Raw genomic sequence first — 18,088 nt, 5'->3', positions numbered from 1 at the left:
GGTAGGCAATATCTTCACGTGAACTCTTCCGGCCGCTGTATTCAGTCATTCAATCTCTCGAGACTGATTAATTAGGTCCATAATATATGGATAAACCTTTTTTAGAGCGATTATTTGGAGTATTCTGGAACCTAGGTAGTGAAGTCATCTCACTACATGGATTCGGGGTGGTATGCGTTCACCAGGAACACAAAGCGGCATGATGTACTGACTACAGTGCAACACAAGATCTACGCATGACAGTCATATTAAATGCAACGTGATCTGTCTTCAAGTGTCAAGTCCTAGTTTTTAGCAAGACTTGCGTGAAAGAACGGAGTGATTAAATGCGTTCTTCGGAAGATGTCGCGGTGGCGCACTTTTTGATATAGGTACTGATATCGGAAACCTGCCGTGTCCACCACTCAACGGGCTCTCAACTTAACATTCTCAACTGTCCAGTGGCGCATCGAAAAGGGTAGGATATGTCGTTAGACAAGCAGCCATTCCAACGTAGACTCCTGTCCTTTCAAACCTTAAAATTGCTGCCCACCCTCTTGCAAAGCCACATGTTCACTGAAATGTATTTTGCTTTAAAGGGGGGCCTATCGAACTTTATTTGATGTGAATCCTATTGACTTATCACCTGGTCATTAACATGGCGAAGGTTGCTCCGAGATATTTGAGCCAGGGTTTTCAAAGAGAGTATAAAGTTCAAGCTGCCCTGCATGATTTGACGTGGCTCTGAGATCTTGCGCTTAACTTGCTGTTATGTACAAGAACGACTATTGTGAACTATCAAGAACGATGTCGGATGACAGTGTGGCTCATGATTCGCAGGCGGAAGCCTCGCAAGGGGCACCCAAGACAAAGCATCTTCGTCTCCCCAATGGAGTATACGCTCCCACTCTCGCCTTCTTTACTTATTCCGAGGACATCGACACAATAACTCTCGAGCATCATGTCACCAGACTCCTCAAAGCAGGGGCAGCAGCCATCGTTATTCACGGTTCCATCGGCGAAGCAGTGCACCTGACGAGGGAAGAAGGCAGCATCATGATCATGTGCGCAGCCGATGCTGTCTATAGAGAGTATTGCGACAGACTCAAGAACACCCGCGCCATATTGATAGCCGCGTGCGGTGCTCAGTCGACGCGTGGAACACTTCAACTCTGTCGAGAGGCAGCCGAGAGCGGCGCGTCTCACGCATTGATAGCAGTTCCAAGCTACTACGCATCTCTGGTCAACAATGAAATGATTATACAGTACTTCTACGACGTCGGGGACAAATCACTCATCCCACTGATCATTGAAAACTTCCCGGCGGCAGCATCGGGACTGCAACTAACCTTAGACGACATCCTCCGTATCGTGAAGCACCCCAACGTCGTGTGCATCAACTTCAAATACGACAACATGAAGAACCTCGCCCGGGAGGCGTATGATCTATTTCCCAAGGGCTTCTTTGTGGCCGGCGGCAACACCAACTCCATCCGCCAGTGTCAAGTCCTCGGGGCGACCGGAACGATCGCGAGCCTTGCCAATTTCGCAACGTACGCGTGCGTGCGCGTCAGGGAACTCTTAGATCGAGGTGAGCTCCGTGAGGCGGAGCATCTGCAGGCAGTCATTTCGAGAGGGAACTCGGTCGTCACTGGCCTAGGGCTCGTGGGTATGAAGGCTGTGGTCAAATGTTGGAATGACTACGGAGGCGCGCCGCGGAAGCCCTGCTACCTGCCGCCACTTATTGAGGTCATCAAAGTTTCAGAGGAGCTAAGTGAGCTATTCCAGGCAGAGGAAGAGGCGGAAACGCCGGTTACGAGAGGTTGATGAATGATGTGGCCCCAGCCTGCTCTGGTTACACACGAGAGGCCGGATAGTTGTGGCTCAAGCTACCGAATGAGTTGAAATTGATCAGCTTTTGGATGGTTGTCATTTGCGAAGTATGAGCTGCACTCTCGGAATTGTTAAGTGAATGATGTTGGTTACTTTGTTTGCCACCTCAGGTTCAACATCGCTTCATATATGAGAATCACTCATTGACCGCCGCGTCGAGTCGAAAACGTTCACACAGCCGGTACCCGCCCGGCTATCACAACAAACACGTCCGAGACCAAGACGAGGCACCGACAATCGAGCCGATGAGGGAGGCCGCAGTGACGGCGAGGGAAATGGGCTTCCGGCCGGAACAGCGAGACTTGTCCACTGGCGGCGTCACAGCTGCAAGGGCCGTGTCAGATTGAACGCCGGGCGCGAAAGACGGATGACGCGGCATCTGGAAGTGGAACTCCATAGCTGCGGATGGCGGCCGGGGAAGAAGTGCACTACCGATTCAAGCATACTCAACTTAAGACGGCCTAAAATTTGCAGGGATGGTGAGTATGGCAATCAAGATTCATGAAGACAGTTCTTTGGATGCTCTGCGCAGAACAGCGGCAGTCAAAGAACAGCCATCTAATTCATGATGGTGCGAGCTATCACCGAGTTGAGTGCTGGAGTGCGACCAGCGAAACACTCATAACACAGATATGCCATGTAGTGTTGTAAGTTGTAGATAAGCGTCAGGAGTTGACTTGCCGATTATGAAGGACGAATTCTCCTTCGGATTGTCTACGTCTCATCTCACGCCACTCAGGAGGTCTCTATCTTGACGGCTGGCGTTTGAGTCATAGACTTCCACTGTGTGCATGTCCGAGTCTCTTGCTTTGATTTTGTACAGAAATAAGAAAGACTCGTCAATCTGATGTAGTATCTAGCGTCCCTATCTTTGATATTAGAAGCAAACCTCTTGAGTACTCTGTGGGTCGTGTTAGGTAGGTGGCCTATCTCGTAGAACTTATGAAAGTGATGAAGGCGGCTTCTCGCATGAGTCTCATCGGCCCTTCCACGCATCTCATTTGGGACCCCAAATGGATAGCTCTTGTCAATCTAGAAGCCATCATCTGGCCAACCGCCCGGCTTCATGCCGAACGGCGGCTACTGACGACATCCTGCTGCATCCCGAAAGTCAAAGGATCCACTGTCCGACCGCCGGACATCAAAAATGAAGAGAGATTGGAATTCAGGAGAGCTTCTGTGTGTACGGAGTATGATTATGTCATCCCCTCTCGGCCGATAGAATCGGTCAGTAACCGAATCAAGCAGATGGAGGTCTTGGCCCATCTCGAGAGGCACAGCGGGAATGTGGAGGGGCCTCAGCTCCTGTTTCTCCATCTTTCATCCCAATGATCCCATAAATTTAAAAAGTGCATTTCATCTCCCACATTCTCCGTCGCATAAACAGCTGCAGCCATGTTCTTCGCTTGTATATCCGCGCCCGTCCCCTTTTCCCCTTCCTTGCTTCCTCTCCTCCTCACCTGTAGGTAAAATTCAAACGGCCCAATCCAACGGGCTCAGTTCTGTTCAGGAGGAGTCTGGCTAGGAGGAGGGGCCGAGGGGGGCCCTGGAGCCTGTGCCCGGTCTGGCCCAGGTACCCGCTGATGGGACAAGGTTTAGCGCCCTTGACCCTGCTTCGGATCCACGATGTGGGCACGGGGGTGAGTTTCAATGTGTTCAGTTGATGATCGGACGAAGAAGGCGAGAAGAAGAAACCAAGACCGATGAGCGCCCTGCCTGGCAATACCTGGCCTGGCCTGGCCGCGGGCAGCCAGTCTGCACACCGACAATCAGCCAAGCCGGGTACGAATAGCGGACCAGAAGAGTGAACAGAACCACTTTGGAGGATTGGGAATGCGTTGGCGTTTTCGAATGACGCGTGCCATTGAATGAGCCACGACCCGGGAGTCAAGTCGGGTGCGACGGAGTTTACATGGGCAAAAGTTCATGGTCTGAAGTTGATGAAAAGATGCGCTGAGCGTAAAGGCTATGAGACACGGCTGCACGCCGAGTGATGCCATCAGCGCGATCGGGCTGGACAGCTGAAGTTGCACTAGAGAAGGATCTCATTCTATGTGAGATGCATCCAGATTGAACGGCAGTGCATTGCTGTCACCGTTCACCAGTCGGTAGCTAATTCCGGGCGACGATTACTGATACGGTCAAGTTTCGACTACTCGCCCTTGCTTGCATGTGAACTTGAAAGGGTCAGGCTCGACCAGCTCCAGTTCACATCAATAGATTGGCAACAGTCGAGATTGTCTTCACGGAGGGAGCTTCTCGAAACAGGCCAGCTACCCGCACAGCAACTCAAAAATTTTCCCAAGAAGGAGACGAAGAAAACGTGGAGAGCGACAAACACGATCTGTCATGCCCCTTTAAAGACAGGCAGCTTCCCGACAAGCGCATCGACCTTTTATTTCTCGCTTGCAGGGACGTTCCAGGTCGTAATGATCCTCATATGATCTCCCGTTGAGGTCATCGAAGATGCGAGAGGCCGAGGAACCGAAGATGGGACGAGGAGAGGGACCGTGACTCCTCCCTCAATCACATAGCTTTTGCCTGTCTACGACAACGTGAACGAGGTCAATCGTCCAGATCCCATCGAATCGAGTAAAGCAAAGTGGTGGGGGTCATATGGCGGAGCCGCCTGAAAGATGCGTGGTGGCGCCGTTTCAGCCATCCCGGTTCAGGAGCGAGAAGGGTGAGGCAAGGATCATGTCAGACGGCTTCGTGCGGCGTGCGCTCCCCCCTCCCCATCTCACGGTCGAGTCGTCCAAGTCGAACCCTCGTCAGTTGCCGTGGCCGTCACGGCGTCTGCGCTGGAACGTCAGCCAAAGACGGGCAAGACTCGGTCGAAAGAGTGTCCACCTAGCCTCACTCAAATTAAACAACTGGGCGACTACTGCCCGTTGTGGGAGCCCTGCCCGTCATCCGCCCAATCGCTGCCATTCCCTCCACATAGAGCTGACCGGGGGTCGTTGGCTGGCATGTTCCAGGACCACGGATGGATCACATCTCTAGGCTCTTGGTGGCCGTCTTGGTGGCCGTATACAGTCTTGGAAGGCTGTTGGAGGGTTGCTCGCTGATGTCTATCCGTACTCTAGAGTATACGCAACATGTCTCGTCTTGTCCATGGCAGGCTGACTGCCCACGGCTGGCCTGAGCTTTTCCTCGTCTTTTGCGTATGAGTCCATGACCATGCAAGGTGCTATCAGTTCCCCTGAAAGCTTCGATCGCAACAAGCCGTCTTGCATAGATTGCTCCGGGTCCGTGGCTGGGTCCGGACTGGGTCGCCCATGACACCCACCACTTTGACGGCAAGTCGTAGAGACGGGTTTGCCAGTCGAACTGTATAAGACCATCCTCCATGGCCTTCAAACTCTTCTTGCTCGTTCTTCTGATCTGATCTCCTCGTCCCATTCCAAACTTGTCCGAATTTTCATTCACGTTCATTCTTTCAACACTCTCTTTACAGCTGTGCTAGACACAAGCCATTCTTTTGAAGCTTTTTTCAGAACATTGCAAGACAAATCCCAAACGTCAACCCTCTTTTTATACCAAAAAACCCGACCCAAACTCTACCGTGTAGAAATCAGTCAAAATGCAGTCCAACATCCTCACCGTCCTCTCTTTCGTCGCCGCCGTCTCGGCCCACGGCAAGGTCACCTCGCCCACTCCCCGCCCCGCCGGTGATGCCTTCAAGGAGGCCTGCGGCACCACCATGTGGAACACCGAGCAGTCCGACCCGTACGGCAACATCCAGGGCCTCGCCCAGCAGGCCGGCAACAGCCTCGACTCCTCCAAGTGCGAGCTCGCTCTCTGCAAGGGCTACAAATTCGCCGACAACTCTGCCAACATCCAGAGCTACACCCCCGGCCAGACCGTCGACTTCAAGGTCGAGATCCGCGCTCCCCACACCGGTGTCGCCAACGTCTCCGTCGTCGACACCACCAGCAACTCCATCATCGGATCTCCCCTGATCTCCTTCACCAACTACGCCTCCACCAAGACCGGTGTCGCTGCCAACAACACCGCCTTCAGCGTCACCCTTCCCGACTCCCTCCCCTCCAACTGCGGCACCGCCGGCAACTGCGTTCTCCAGTGGTGGTGGGACTCTGCTGAGGCCGGCCAGACTTACATGTCCTGCGTCGACTTCACCTCCGGTTCCGGCTCTGGCACTGGCACTGGCTCTGCCACCCCCTCTGCCGCTCCCACCACCCTCGTGACCTCGGCCGTTGCCTCCGCTACTCCCTCCACACCTGCCTCTGGCAGCTCCGACCAGGCCGCCGACCCCGTCTCCGCCACTCCCTCCGCTACCCCCTCTTCTTCCGTAAGTCTTACCTACACCAACGTCCCATCTCTTTGAGGCTCTTTTGTCATCAGAGTAGAGTTCGGATTGAAACAGTTGCAAGTGGTTCACATTCAGCTAACCTTACCATTCTTTAGGCCCCTTGCAAGCGCAACGCCAAGCGGGCTCTTCGCAAGCGCTTCTAAAGTGGAATTTAGAGTTTTAGAGTAGACAGTCGGACTCGCATCTGATACCCGGTCAGCCTTTTGAGACGAGACGGAAGGGACGAGAGAAAGACGAGATGACTCGGAAACGGATCTCCCAAAGTTTCACACCAGGCGCTTGACCCCAACAAAATCCTGGGATTTGCATGTTCTTGTACAAAGTTTCACACTTCAATGTTCAATACTTATTCTTCACCCATTATACCCTCCCTCTCGCAGCGACGTAATCGTGACAGTCTCCGTCGTGACATGAAACGTTATGTCTATGTCGGTTCCTGGCGACAATGTCCGAATCCGGGGAATACGAAGGTAACTCGCTCTTCGATTCTGTTGTGTTCCCCCTCGTCTGATTAAATCCTTCTTGCGTAATTTGTCAGCTAAATTTTGTCGTAGGTTTACCGAGTCGGCTTTTCCAACGTCTCAACTTCCACCCCACCATCTACTAAACCACCACGTGTAACTTTCCTCTTTCAGACCAGATGCACAACACAATCAACGTCCGAACTGGCGACATTTTTGAAATGGTTTAGTGTGGTCTGATGTGAAGTCATCACAAGTCGTTCAAAAAACCCCACCAAAAAGATCACCGCTTACGACGATCGGCCAAGAGCCAGGGGTGCGTAAGGCAAGTAAACATCGCGGGAATCCACAGCTGCAAGGGAGTCGAAACTTTAAAAAGAGAACAATCAAAACTGATAGAAAGAGCTCGCCCTTGCCAAAAAACAAGTTCCCGCATTGCTGATCGCTAGTAAACGCCCAGAGAGAGCTTTGTTGCATCCGGCCGGCTGGGCACTTTGCTGCGGATAGTATGTACGGGGCAGTCCGCGTGGGCAAAGCCCGGTGGGAGAAGTTTAAAAACTCTAGTGCCAAGCTCGAGAGGAATTTGGTAACCCCCCAACTTATCCATACACCCCTTCTCTGCGGCATCCGTCTGAAACGAAACAAACCTCTCGGAGAGGGGCGGCCGTTGAAACTTTGATCAAGACGGGACGGGTAGCCATCCCATGACTCTCCGGTATATCGGACACCATCAACGGCCGACGTAGCCGCGTCGAAGTCGGGCAACAGGCAGGCCTACGCTGGGAAGTTACTCAGACGAGGGCGGGACGAGGATGGAACGAATTCGCAATTGCAGTCACTCTGTTCCGCAGATCCCGTCCATCACATAGCCTGCACCTCCACCATCGGCGATTGACGTCGATTCCCATCTCTTCTTTCTGCCCGCCCGCAACCGTCGAGTCATCAGCTGTCGCAGCCCTACCGGCCTGGAACTTCGGACTGGCTGGGGAGTCTTGGCAACCCGGACCAGCCAGAACCCGCCTGGGCAACGACAAGGAACCGACATCCTGCAAAGGCCGCGACGGTGGCGGGACCTAACCAAACGACCGGTTCGAAGATCTTACAGAACGTAGACGACGGCCATCAGCCATACCCACCGGGGTGAGTAGTTCGGGTTCTCGAAAAAAAACCTCCAATGCCTAGCGATGGCACTCCAGCCTGGGACTCTGTCTCAATGAACCTACAAAATAAAGGAAATTTTTACACGCCTCCTGGTGTCGATCGCTTTGGAAATGTTGAAGCGATGAGCTCGGCAAATGAGGTCTTGGACTCCGACTTACCATCCGGCGACAGAGTTCACCAGGGGAATAACCAGCTCCAACCACTAGGCGGAGGACTCCAGCTTCTCTGACCTCCAACGGTGGCAGCTGGGATGCTAGAATAGGAATTCCAAAACCCGGGGGGACGTACTACGCCGCTGACTTAGAGCGCCGTGTTTATTGAACCACGGCGTCAACTTTCACAAGATATCCTCGCTGTACCTAACGGGAGACTGCTCTTTCCGACACTAACAGGGCGAAGAGCGAGCCATTAGGCCCGACATCTGGTCGTCAGTTGGAGAGTTGGCGGTCCGAAGCCAGTGTCAGTTCCTGGGCCACGCCGTTTTCATATGTCATTGATGAAAAGTCTAGTGGAATGGTCACAGTCTCAAATTACAGAAGTCGCCTCTGTGAATTATACCTTCCTGGATACGCTTCCAACGCCTCCCGAAACGGCAGATGAGCCGTACATCACTGCAGTAACTCATCACGCACTCGACTGCTTCAATATTTTTCTGGTGGTTTCTCTAAAGGACCCGAATCCTTATGTTCTTTGCTTCGTAATTGACTGCCTCACTCAGATGTCACCTATTAGCTTGGAAAAGGCGTCCAGGATATCGAGAAGAGCACAATCCCCCAACCACACGATGGTATTTATAGGAAGGGCTGCGGTTGGCAACTCGTGCGATGTACTTGCCTCTGAGATTGAACCCAGTCGCGAAATGATATTCAAAACGTAGACTTCTCTGCCGCTCATTGGCAAGTTGCGGAACCAAGCCACGGGCAACGGTGGCAGCCGCAACGGTGCTTGGCATGAATCCCGATGAGCCCCGCACATCGGCCGGGAACCCCGCGCCGAAACCGGCCGTCCAGGCGCCGGCGCCGTTGTAACTTGTCAAACCAACATGAAATCAAACATAGAGCCTCTCTGTAGCTTGCGGTTGACAATATTTCTATAAAAAAATAAAAAAAAGGTGGTAGATCACATCTATCGAGCCTAATACCTATCATCCTTGTGTCACTCACCAACAAATCGAGCATCATCAATCCCCCAAACACAACTCCCAACTCTTCGAAATAGCCGACCGGACGATACCCGACGCAACTGACTTGCACCATCCATCAACCGACCAATCGCTCCACCCTCTTAACCCTCCACGCTCCGATTAGGAAGGTCCCGCAATCCCACAAAGTTGCCCGCGGCATCTCTCCGACGAGACGGATTGCACGATAGCACATCATCGCCCAATGCTCCCCTTCTCTCTAAAACCTCTCCGTCCCATTGGAGCTCCCTCCGACATCTCCGTATCGGCACCGGCTGCAACCCTCCATCCACCCGCTCAGCCAAACGGTTCACGTCCAACCGACCACCCCCATCCCCGGGCCTCCCAAACCCGGCTTCGGTAAAGGCTGGGGTCCAATGCCGTTATCAACAACCCCCACCAAACTCCTATCTCGGCGGGGGAAAGCTCTACCTCAGTATGCAGGATCGGCTGAGGAGGATGGGGAGCTCTCGAGCAGGAGCTCAGTTATGCCTATCACGCAATGAGCCCCGACACGGCAAACATGGATTCGGTGGGATTGCATACATAACGGTGTACACCCGTCTCTAGCCATCTCTTTGCTGTGATTTCCTTCCTTTCTCTCAATTCTCGACGTTTTGAGGAGTCAAGTGTGGCGGTGTTGCTAGTCCAAAGCTCTACTATCTCGACCCGGGGAACATTGAGGCTGCTCAACCAGCAACCATTTGATGACCTGAATTGGTCCATCATATCGCTTATTGCCAACACACATACCTCTCCCCTCGCTTCCCCTCGGGACAAAACAAAAGCCCAAAATGCGCTCCCACCTCATTCTAACCCTCCTCTCCGCCAACCTCGCAACCTCCTCCTCCCCATTCTACGCCGAACCCCAGTATCCCATCATCGAGACCGAAGATACCTCTGCCTCCTCCTCATCCTTTAAATGCGACCTCCCGCCCCCCGTAACCCCCACCGACGGCCTCCCCTCCGCCCGCGACCTCTTCACCTCCAAGGCCGCCGTCCAGAAACAAGTCGAGCGGCACGCGGCCCTCGTCCGCGTCCCCTCAATCTGTTACGACGACCTCGGCGATTTCGATAAAGACGAGCGCTGGAACGTGTTTTACGAGCTTCACGATGTGTTGAAGAAGACGTATCCCGTCTTGTAAGACTCTGTCCCCCAGCCCTTCCACCAATCCCTCATCCTCCACTCCCTCCTCACCCTGCTCCTCCAACCTCTCCTTGTGACGCTCTTCAGATATCAGAAATGAAGCACGCATAAACTTACACAACCAAAGCCACGCCCGCTCAATCCTCGAAAAAGTAAACACCTTCGGCCTAGTCTACACCCTCAAGGGAATAAACCCATCCCTCAAACCCCTCCTCCTCGCAGCCCACCAAGACGTCGTCCCTGTAGCCGACGCCGCGACCTGGACCTATCCGCCCTTCTCCGCCCACTACGACGGCGAGTGGATGTGGGGCCGCGGCGTCTCGGACGACAAGAACTCCTTCACAGCCCTCCTCTCCGCTCTCGAGACGCTCCTATCCCTTCCCGGTGACGATGGTGCCGGCAGCTACGCCTGGACTCCGACCCGCACAATCATCCTCGCCTCCGGCTTCGACGAAGAGTGCTCCGGCGCCCGCGGGGCGGGCCACATCGCCACGCACCTTCAGCAGACATGGGGTAACGACAGCATGGCCCTCGTCCTAGACGAAGGCGGCATGGGCTTGCAACAGCTCGACGACGGCACGCTCTACGCCCTTCCCGCCGTTATGGAAAAGGGCCACGTCGACATCTGGATCAACCTCCACGTCACAGGCGGCCATTCCTCCGTCCCCTTCCCCCACACGGGCATCGGCATCGTCTCTGAAATGGTCGTCGCCCTCGAATCGAACCCCTACTCCCCTCAGCTCACGACCTCGAGCCCCCTGTACGAACACATGGTCTGCCAGGCGCGCTACTCGCCCGACGCCCAGCCCAAAATCACCCAGCTCTTGGAGGAAGGTGACCTCGACGCCCTCGCGGCGGAGCTCATTTCCATAGATCGACCGACGCACTACCGCCTCCAGACCTCGCAGAGCGTAGACTACTTCCAGGCCGGCCAAAAGATCAACGCCATGCCCGAGAAGATCAAGGTCGGCGTTAACTACCGCGTTGCGCCGCAGAACAGCATCCCCGAAATCCAGCACAATGTCGTAAAGTATATTAGCGGCATCGCTGAAAAGTACGGCATCAAGATCAAGGCGTTCGAGGGCGACGAAGAATACGAGAAGTACGCTGCGCTGCACAAGTCACACGATATCGGGTTGATGAAGAAGCTTGAGGATGGCGTGAAGCCCCTGTACGACGTCGATTATAACGGCACGCTCTTTCTCAGCCGCACGCAGGCGACATTGCCCGCGCCCATCTCGCCTACCACAGGGCCTATCTGGGATCTCTTCTCGGGCACGCTGCAGTCCAGCTTCCAGTTCGACGGTGGAAAAGTTGTGCCCGTGGGCGAGCTGATGACCGGAAACACTGACACGAGGCACTACCTGGGTATGTTTATCATCAGTGACTGGCACAAATCCCAGAAAAATGAACGATGAGCTAAAAAAAAAATGACAGGCCTTACTCGCAACGTCTATCGTTTTGTACCTATTCGCAACGGGTACACCATCAATGCCCACACCATCGATGAGAGGATTAGGTTTGACGCACACATGGAGATCCTTAGATTCTACTACGACCTCATTCGCAACTTCGATGCCTCAGACGCCTAGGCAAATCATGATCATGAGTGAGATCTGTTCAGAGATGTTTGATGAGCAGGGCTTGACCATGATCAATCCGATGAAAGCACGACTGTAGAGCTCAGAGGCAAATGTCAATGAATCGATGATATGATATGAACAAGATAGTATGAATTTGAAGCGAAGTCTAGATATGCAAGTGATTGTACGGCATCCAGTCTGAGGGTATGCCTGGGTATGTAAGAAATAACATGCTGAAAAAGTCCGAGGTCTTCTAAGATAGACCACTATTATGCAATAAAATTTAAAAAGATTAGATGGTATCCATCCATCAGTTTACTGTCTGTGTGACTAGAGGCCCGCCAGTTGTAGGCCAGGCTACTGCAGTCGACAGGGCGTACAAGTCAAACATGCGCGGTCCGCCGCAGTAGTTGTTCGTGGCAGTGGTAGTCGTAAGCACACCGTTCGTCGAGAATGTGCTAACGCTGCCGTAGCAGTAATCCTTGCAGGCACCGCGTCCGACCAGTGACGTAACGGCAGCACCGTTGAATTCGAAGTTGCTACCGCCGTAGCACTCGTGGTGGTATTCCATGAAGACGTACGGCAACTTGGTCGTCGAGGTCGGCGAGTTGCTGAAGAGTGAATTGGCGTAGCCAATGCAAAGTTCGGGTGTACCGCTGTTGTTGGCAAACAGTCCGGGCAGTGCGTGCCCATTACCGGTGTCCTGGAAACAGCCAATGTAGTAGTAGCCGTTTGTGGGGGTGGCAGTCGGACCGGCAGTAGTGCTTGCGAGAGAAGAGCTGCTTGCCGTGGTTGATGCGGGAACGGTGGGTACGGGAATGGTTGAGGAAGAGGATGTCGGCGGCGCTGCAGATGAGCTGCTACTGACGGATGTGGTTGTGAACGCCACGACAGAGCTAGACGAAGAGCTTGACGAGAGAACGGACGAGCTGGGAACCTGCGAAGAGCTGGTAACAATAGGCGATGAAGAGGATGAAGTGAATGCGCTCGAGCTGGAAGTATCGCTGGCAGTCTGGCCCGTGAATGCAGCCGATGACGAAGAAGATGCCGAGCTGCTCGGTTGAAGAACGGAGGAAGAGCTCGACGGAAGATTGGTTGATGAAGATGACACCGGTGAGGCAGAAGAGCTCGAGCTCGAGCTCAAGATCGAGGACGCTGTCTGAATAGACGACGTTGACACCACACCAGATGATGAGCTAACGATTGTCGAGGAAGTCGATACTACAGTGCTTGAAGACGAGCTGGAGCTGGCTGGGGAGAACGTGTACAGGTCAAGACGCCCACCAGAACCACAGTATTGAAGCGCATTGCCCTTGCAGACCATGTTGCAGTCTGTCAGGGCAGCCGGCAAGGATCCAGCGTTGGTGGTATTGCCGCAGAAGCATTCCCGGGCGTACTCGACACCCATATACTGCCAGTTGCCGGCAGAGCAGAAGGTGGCGCAAGCCTCGACAGTCATGGTATCCGCAGCAGTGAAGGCACCAGTCAAGGCACGAGTGTTGCTACCTTCGGTCTGGCAACCCAAGAACTTGTAGTTGCCGGCTTGAGGGGCGTGCTGAGGAGCCGAGGGAGCCTTGTTGGGGATGATGTTGCTGTAGACTGACAGCCTAGCTCCTCCTCCACACAAACCGGTCTTTGAGCCAGCGCATGGCATAGAACAGTCCGACTCCGAGGCAGAAGTTTGCGACGCCTTCACATCCCAGCCGCAGAAGCACTCGCGGCTGTATTCGACACCAAAGTAGTTGAAGGCTCCTCCGTTGTAAGCGCCGGCGCTGCAGAATGCGGCGCACTTATCCAAGGTCATGTCATCCGCAGCCAGGAAAGATTCAGCCAGCAGGCGAGTGCCGTTGATGAGATCCTTATAACAGCCAGAGTACTGCCACTGGCTACTGATAACAGCTGGCATGGCGGAGTTGATGGGCGACATGACCATTGTAGACGAAGGGCTGGAAGATGAACTGCTCGATGAAGAGGTCAGTGTGGATGAGGCCACCGTGCTTGTAGCCGGCGTGCTGCTAGGGAATCCTGTCGCGGAGGAACTGCTGGAGATCGCGCTACTGGATGAAGATCCGCTTGCAGAGCTAGTCGAAACAGTGACGGCACTGCTAGACACAATGCTTGAGCTGGAGCTCGTAGCAGCTGGTACCGATGAGCTGGAGCTAGAGCTTGGAGCGTTGAGAGAAGCGTAGAAACCAGCAATGTCGAACGAAGTGATGTCAGCGTACAAGCTCATGTGGCCACCATCGCCTCCGCATGCCTGGGTATCATCACCTGTGCAGTCAAAGGTGCAAAGGTTGAGAGACTCAGATCTGTACGTCGAAGGGGTCTTGATGCTTCCACCGCACCAGCACTCTTGATGGTACTGAACTCCGGAGAGGATGTAACCCTTGGCAAGGCAAAGAGTCTGACATTGCTGGAGGGTGTTGGTCTTCTGCTGATCAGCCGTGTTGACAGAATTCTGCAAGTTACGGCCGGCACTGCTTGTATCTTGGAAGCATCCAACCCATTGATAACGCGCGGTGCCATTCGTGAGGAGAGGTCCGACCTGCTTCGAGACAACGGTGCCGGAGAAGGCGATGTTGTGCAGTCCAGACGCTTGGCCAGTAGTGGGATCGTTACCATCGGAGCTGATGGTCCACAGAGCCTTGAGCGCTTGAGACGGATGGTTGGGCTGGACAGGCGCAGCGTGAATGCCGACACTGCCAATGGCACACGTACCAGCAACAACCTGTGTTCCCTCGGTAAGCTCGGCAGTAGGGTTCAAAGCAAACAACTGAGGCGTCGCAGGGGGCTTGGAGATGGTAATTGTCAAGGGAGCGCCACCCTTGTTGCAGACTCGGATTTGCTTATCGACCGATGTGCCAGCAAGAACATTGCCAAAGGCGACGCTGTAGTCTGTGAGTGCGTTCCAGTTGCCTGCGCCGTCGGAGAGTTCGAATGTTACAGCGGGAGCATCGTTGACGGAGGCGCTCAACGTGAGGACAGAGGAACCACCGTTAGACCAGATGACGACCTTTGAGGAGTAGGAGCCCGCAGTGGATTGGAAGAAACGGAGAGGGACCGAAAGACTCTTTCCAGAGTCCAAAGTGGAACCAACAGCAGGAAAGCCCGAAGAAGTGAATCCAGCACCCAGAGTGCCGTCGTTGGTGAAGTTGGTGTAAGTGCCGGCAGTGTCCTGCCAAGCAAATCCAGTAAAGGTGAGGGTGCCATTGCCGATGTTCTGGAGGAGAGCAGTGGCGGTGAGACCATCGGGTGAATCGCGCAGCACGAGTCTTCCGAATGTGATATCTGATGGAGTCGCCTTGAGGAAAGCTCCTTGCTTGACGACGGTGCCCTGGACTGTCACAAAAGTGCTCGCGGCGTAGTCTGCCGAGGCGTTGACAGCGAGTGTGATAGCACTGGTAAGGAAGCCGGGTACGACCTTTGCAGCAGTGTTTGAGAGATTCCACGTCACATTCAGGCTGAAGGATGTGCCCGCAGCTACGGCGCCTTGGGGGAGAGTCGAGTTGGAGCACGACCAGGACGCGTCGGCGACGGAACATCCAACAACACCAGCCAAGGCGACATTGGCCTTGCAGCTGACAGTGGCGCTCGCGGTAGATCCCAGTTCCAAGGAGCCAAAGTCAAGAGGAGAGGTGCAGTTGACGGCAGAGTTGACCGGCGCACCAAAACAGACGAGCTTGTTGGCGTTGACGTGGAAGAAGACTCGGCCGTCGCCGAAAACGGGACGCTGGTACTTGTTTGTGCCTTGAGACGAAGGAAGGGTGATGGGAACCATGACGCCGTCCTGAGGAATAGCCTTGAAAGCCATGAGACCAGTGTTGACATCAGTAATCCAAACGATTCCGGAACCAGCCTTGCCATTGTCGGAGGTAACTGTCATTTGGCCAACACCAACACGGCCGGCCGAGATCCAGGAAGACTGGCCAGCAAGACTGAACTGCGGCACGCCCTTGGAGTCGAAGCCGAGCTTGTAAGCAACAAGGGCACCGCCGACAGTGGTTGCATAGATGTAGCCACCCTCAGCAGGGTAACTGCCAAAACCGCCATACAGAGAGCCACCAAGCTCGATAGTTTGCAAGACACCATCACCACCGTCTGCGGCCTGACGGAATCCACCAAGGTTGTCAGCGTTGACCACGTATGTTCTGCCCTTCTTACCCGCAGTCACGCCGATGCGGTTAACACCAGCGCCCTTGAAGACAGAACCGTCCAAAACGGCAAGACCAGAAGAGCCAACGTCGCGGTCACCGGCATCAAGCGCGACATAGTCGTAGGGTTGGAAGTAGTCGATGAGAGACCATTTACCAGTAGCCGACAGCTCCATCTTGACGATACACTCATCGAGGGTTGACATGGAAATTCTGCCGCTCGCCGGAACATTGCCGTTGGCGTGTCCCTGGCCGTTACCAGCCACGAAGTAGACGTTGTTGCCGATGGTGGGCAGACCCATACCACTCTGCCAGATGCCTGCCTTGCCGCTTCTTTCGTTGGCAAGGTCCAGAGCCTGGGGGCTAGGTGCACCGGGGGCTGCTTCCGTCGCCCACATGCTCACGGGACCGACGCCTGGAGTCTTGCTGACCGAGACGATGTAGCCGGTGTAGTTCCAGCGACCACAGTGTGATCCAAATGCAGCAACAATGTGGCCGTTAAGCTCCGTCAGGGCTGGGCGCTGCAGGGCCACACCACCAACAAGATACCGGCCACGGTCGTTGTCGGCATTGATACCGTCAATGAGAGTCGGGAAGCCAGAGACGTCTTCGAGGCTAGGAATCCGAAGGGCGTACATCTTGTAGACTCCGTTGGCGGTACCGGAGGTAGTTCCGTCCCGGTAGCCTTTTGAGAAGAGGTACATGATATCGGTGTTGGGGTCGATGATGGGGGTTCCCGTAACGCCAATGAAGTCGGGGATATCGCCGCAGTTGCTGTCGGCGGCGAGGAAGGGTGCTTGAAGTGTTCTCTCCATCAAGCTCTTGCCAGTCTTTCCGTCAAAGACACGGACGATGTTCATCTCGGAGGCGGTGATGACAAGCTCAGATCCGCCATTGGGCGTGTAGACCAAGGGCTTGGCGAGCCAGTTCTCCTTGGCATTGGGAGATTGGAACGTCCATAAACTCTTGAACCCTGAAGAGCCTGCGATATTTGGGTTCAAGTTGTGATTGGGAAGGTAGCCGGATTGCGGTGCATCCTTTCGGGAGGGAAGAAGTCAGTATTGGATACTCGTTGAATTACACCCACATGGAGCTGGCATGCGGAGGTCTCGCCGGCTGCCGAGCCGCAAGCCAGTGTAAGCGGGAACAGAGGAACGGAACTTACAGCATCGCGGTACGAATCGGTAGAGGCAAGTGAAGCAACAAGCGCCGGCAACGAAGCCAGCAATCCTAATGAGAGTCTCATGCTGGGCTGTTGAAGAATGAAAGCAGTTAACAATCGAATGCCTGCTTCGAGTATAACAGTCCCAGAAGTGCCGCGAAAAGTGAATGGAGATGAGCACTTGGTGATGATGGCATGCTTGGATTTGTCCGGGGCACAGGGCGGATAATAAACAAAAGTATGTGCCTGCCAAGTCTGCAGGCCAAGCTCAAGGTCTCAAGGTCTGAACTGTCTGATGGTCGGAGGGCGACGCAACACAGGACGAGCAGGGCAGCTGTCGTCTGCTTCGAGACCGTTGTTAGTCGAACACATGGCGCGAGCTAGGGCCGGTCGAAGGCAGTTAGCCGGCGATGCAGAAGCCCCCTCCCAGGGTGACTGCAAGCGCGAGAGTCTACCTTAGTGTAGGGTGTACGGAGTACTTGGACGATAACCGTATGAGTGAGGTAAATCGGCGCACCCATGCTTGGGATGGGCTGGGTTTGGGTTGTTTCGACTGGCGATGTTGGGTTCCGTAGGGATGGTGCGGATAGCCAGGCCTAGTTTGATTAGGGCGAGATATTGAAGGCGCCAGAGACATTTCAGGACAAGCGGAAAAAGCATAGCTGGGTGAGCAGGGAAGTCTTGTCTTGGGAGGGGGTCGATCCGGCAAGGACCGTCTAAAACACCACCAAGCGAACGCACGCTCATGTTCTGAGCGTAAAGACGCGTAGACAAGACTGGACTCGAAAAGGCCAAGACAGATGCATGGCCAGAGAGCTTGGGAACCAAGGGAGCGGAACGGGACCGGGCGCGACGGCGAAGGCGACGGATGACTGTACTCGACTGGCTGTGAAGGCATCAAGCACAAGTTGGTCGAAGCCATGCGCCGCCCATGGGGACCCGGAGAAGGGCCACCATGTGTCCAGACTGTCGGATGGATCCGTGGAGAAGGCCATGTGACGGTCCAGGATTATTCGGATGGCAGGCCTCTCGTCCAGG

At 54.5% G+C, this 18,088-nt stretch overlaps 4 protein-coding genes across 4 annotated transcripts; 3 read left to right on the top strand and 1 right to left on the bottom strand.

Moving 5' to 3' along the window:
• Positions 1-786: 786 nt before the first annotated feature.
• Positions 787-1,806, top strand: CABS01_02286 (dihydrodipicolinate synthase; the record flags this gene model as incomplete). Its single annotated transcript, XM_060535664.1, has 1 exon — positions 787-1,806. One exon carries the CDS (start codon positions 787-789, stop codon positions 1,804-1,806), a length of 1,020 nt encoding a protein of 339 aa, XP_060395969.1.
• Positions 1,807-5,455: 3,649 nt separating this feature from the next.
• CABS01_02285 (uncharacterized protein) lies at positions 5,456-6,348 on the top strand (the record flags this gene model as incomplete). The annotated part of the gene is made up of 2 exons (XM_060535663.1): positions 5,456-6,184; positions 6,301-6,348. The coding sequence occupies 2 exons, from the start codon at positions 5,456-5,458 to the stop codon at positions 6,346-6,348; spliced, it is 777 nt and encodes a 258-aa protein (XP_060395968.1).
• Positions 6,349-9,801: 3,453 nt separating this feature from the next.
• CABS01_02284 (peptidase family M20/M25/M40) lies at positions 9,802-11,746 on the top strand (the record flags this gene model as incomplete). Its single annotated transcript, XM_060535662.1, has 3 exons — positions 9,802-10,148; positions 10,282-11,522; positions 11,592-11,746. 3 exons carry the CDS (start codon positions 9,802-9,804, stop codon positions 11,744-11,746), a joined length of 1,743 nt encoding a protein of 580 aa, XP_060395967.1.
• Positions 11,747-12,047: 301 nt separating this feature from the next.
• CABS01_02283 (WSC domain-containing protein) lies at positions 12,048-17,571 on the bottom strand (the record flags this gene model as incomplete). Its single annotated transcript, XM_060535661.1, has 3 exons — positions 12,048-16,925; positions 17,054-17,175; positions 17,487-17,571. 3 exons carry the CDS (start codon positions 17,569-17,571, stop codon positions 12,048-12,050), a joined length of 5,085 nt encoding a protein of 1,694 aa, XP_060395966.1.
• Positions 17,572-18,088: the final 517 nt, after the last annotated feature.

This window comes from Colletotrichum abscissum (genome assembly GCF_030869225.1).
Source record: "Colletotrichum abscissum strain IMI 504890 chromosome Unknown Scaffold_4.1, whole genome shotgun sequence".
Lineage (NCBI taxonomy): Eukaryota > Fungi > Ascomycota > Sordariomycetes > Glomerellales > Glomerellaceae > Colletotrichum > Colletotrichum abscissum.
Note: the sequence above shows the minus strand (reverse complement) of the source record. Positions and strands in the feature narration are given on the sequence as shown.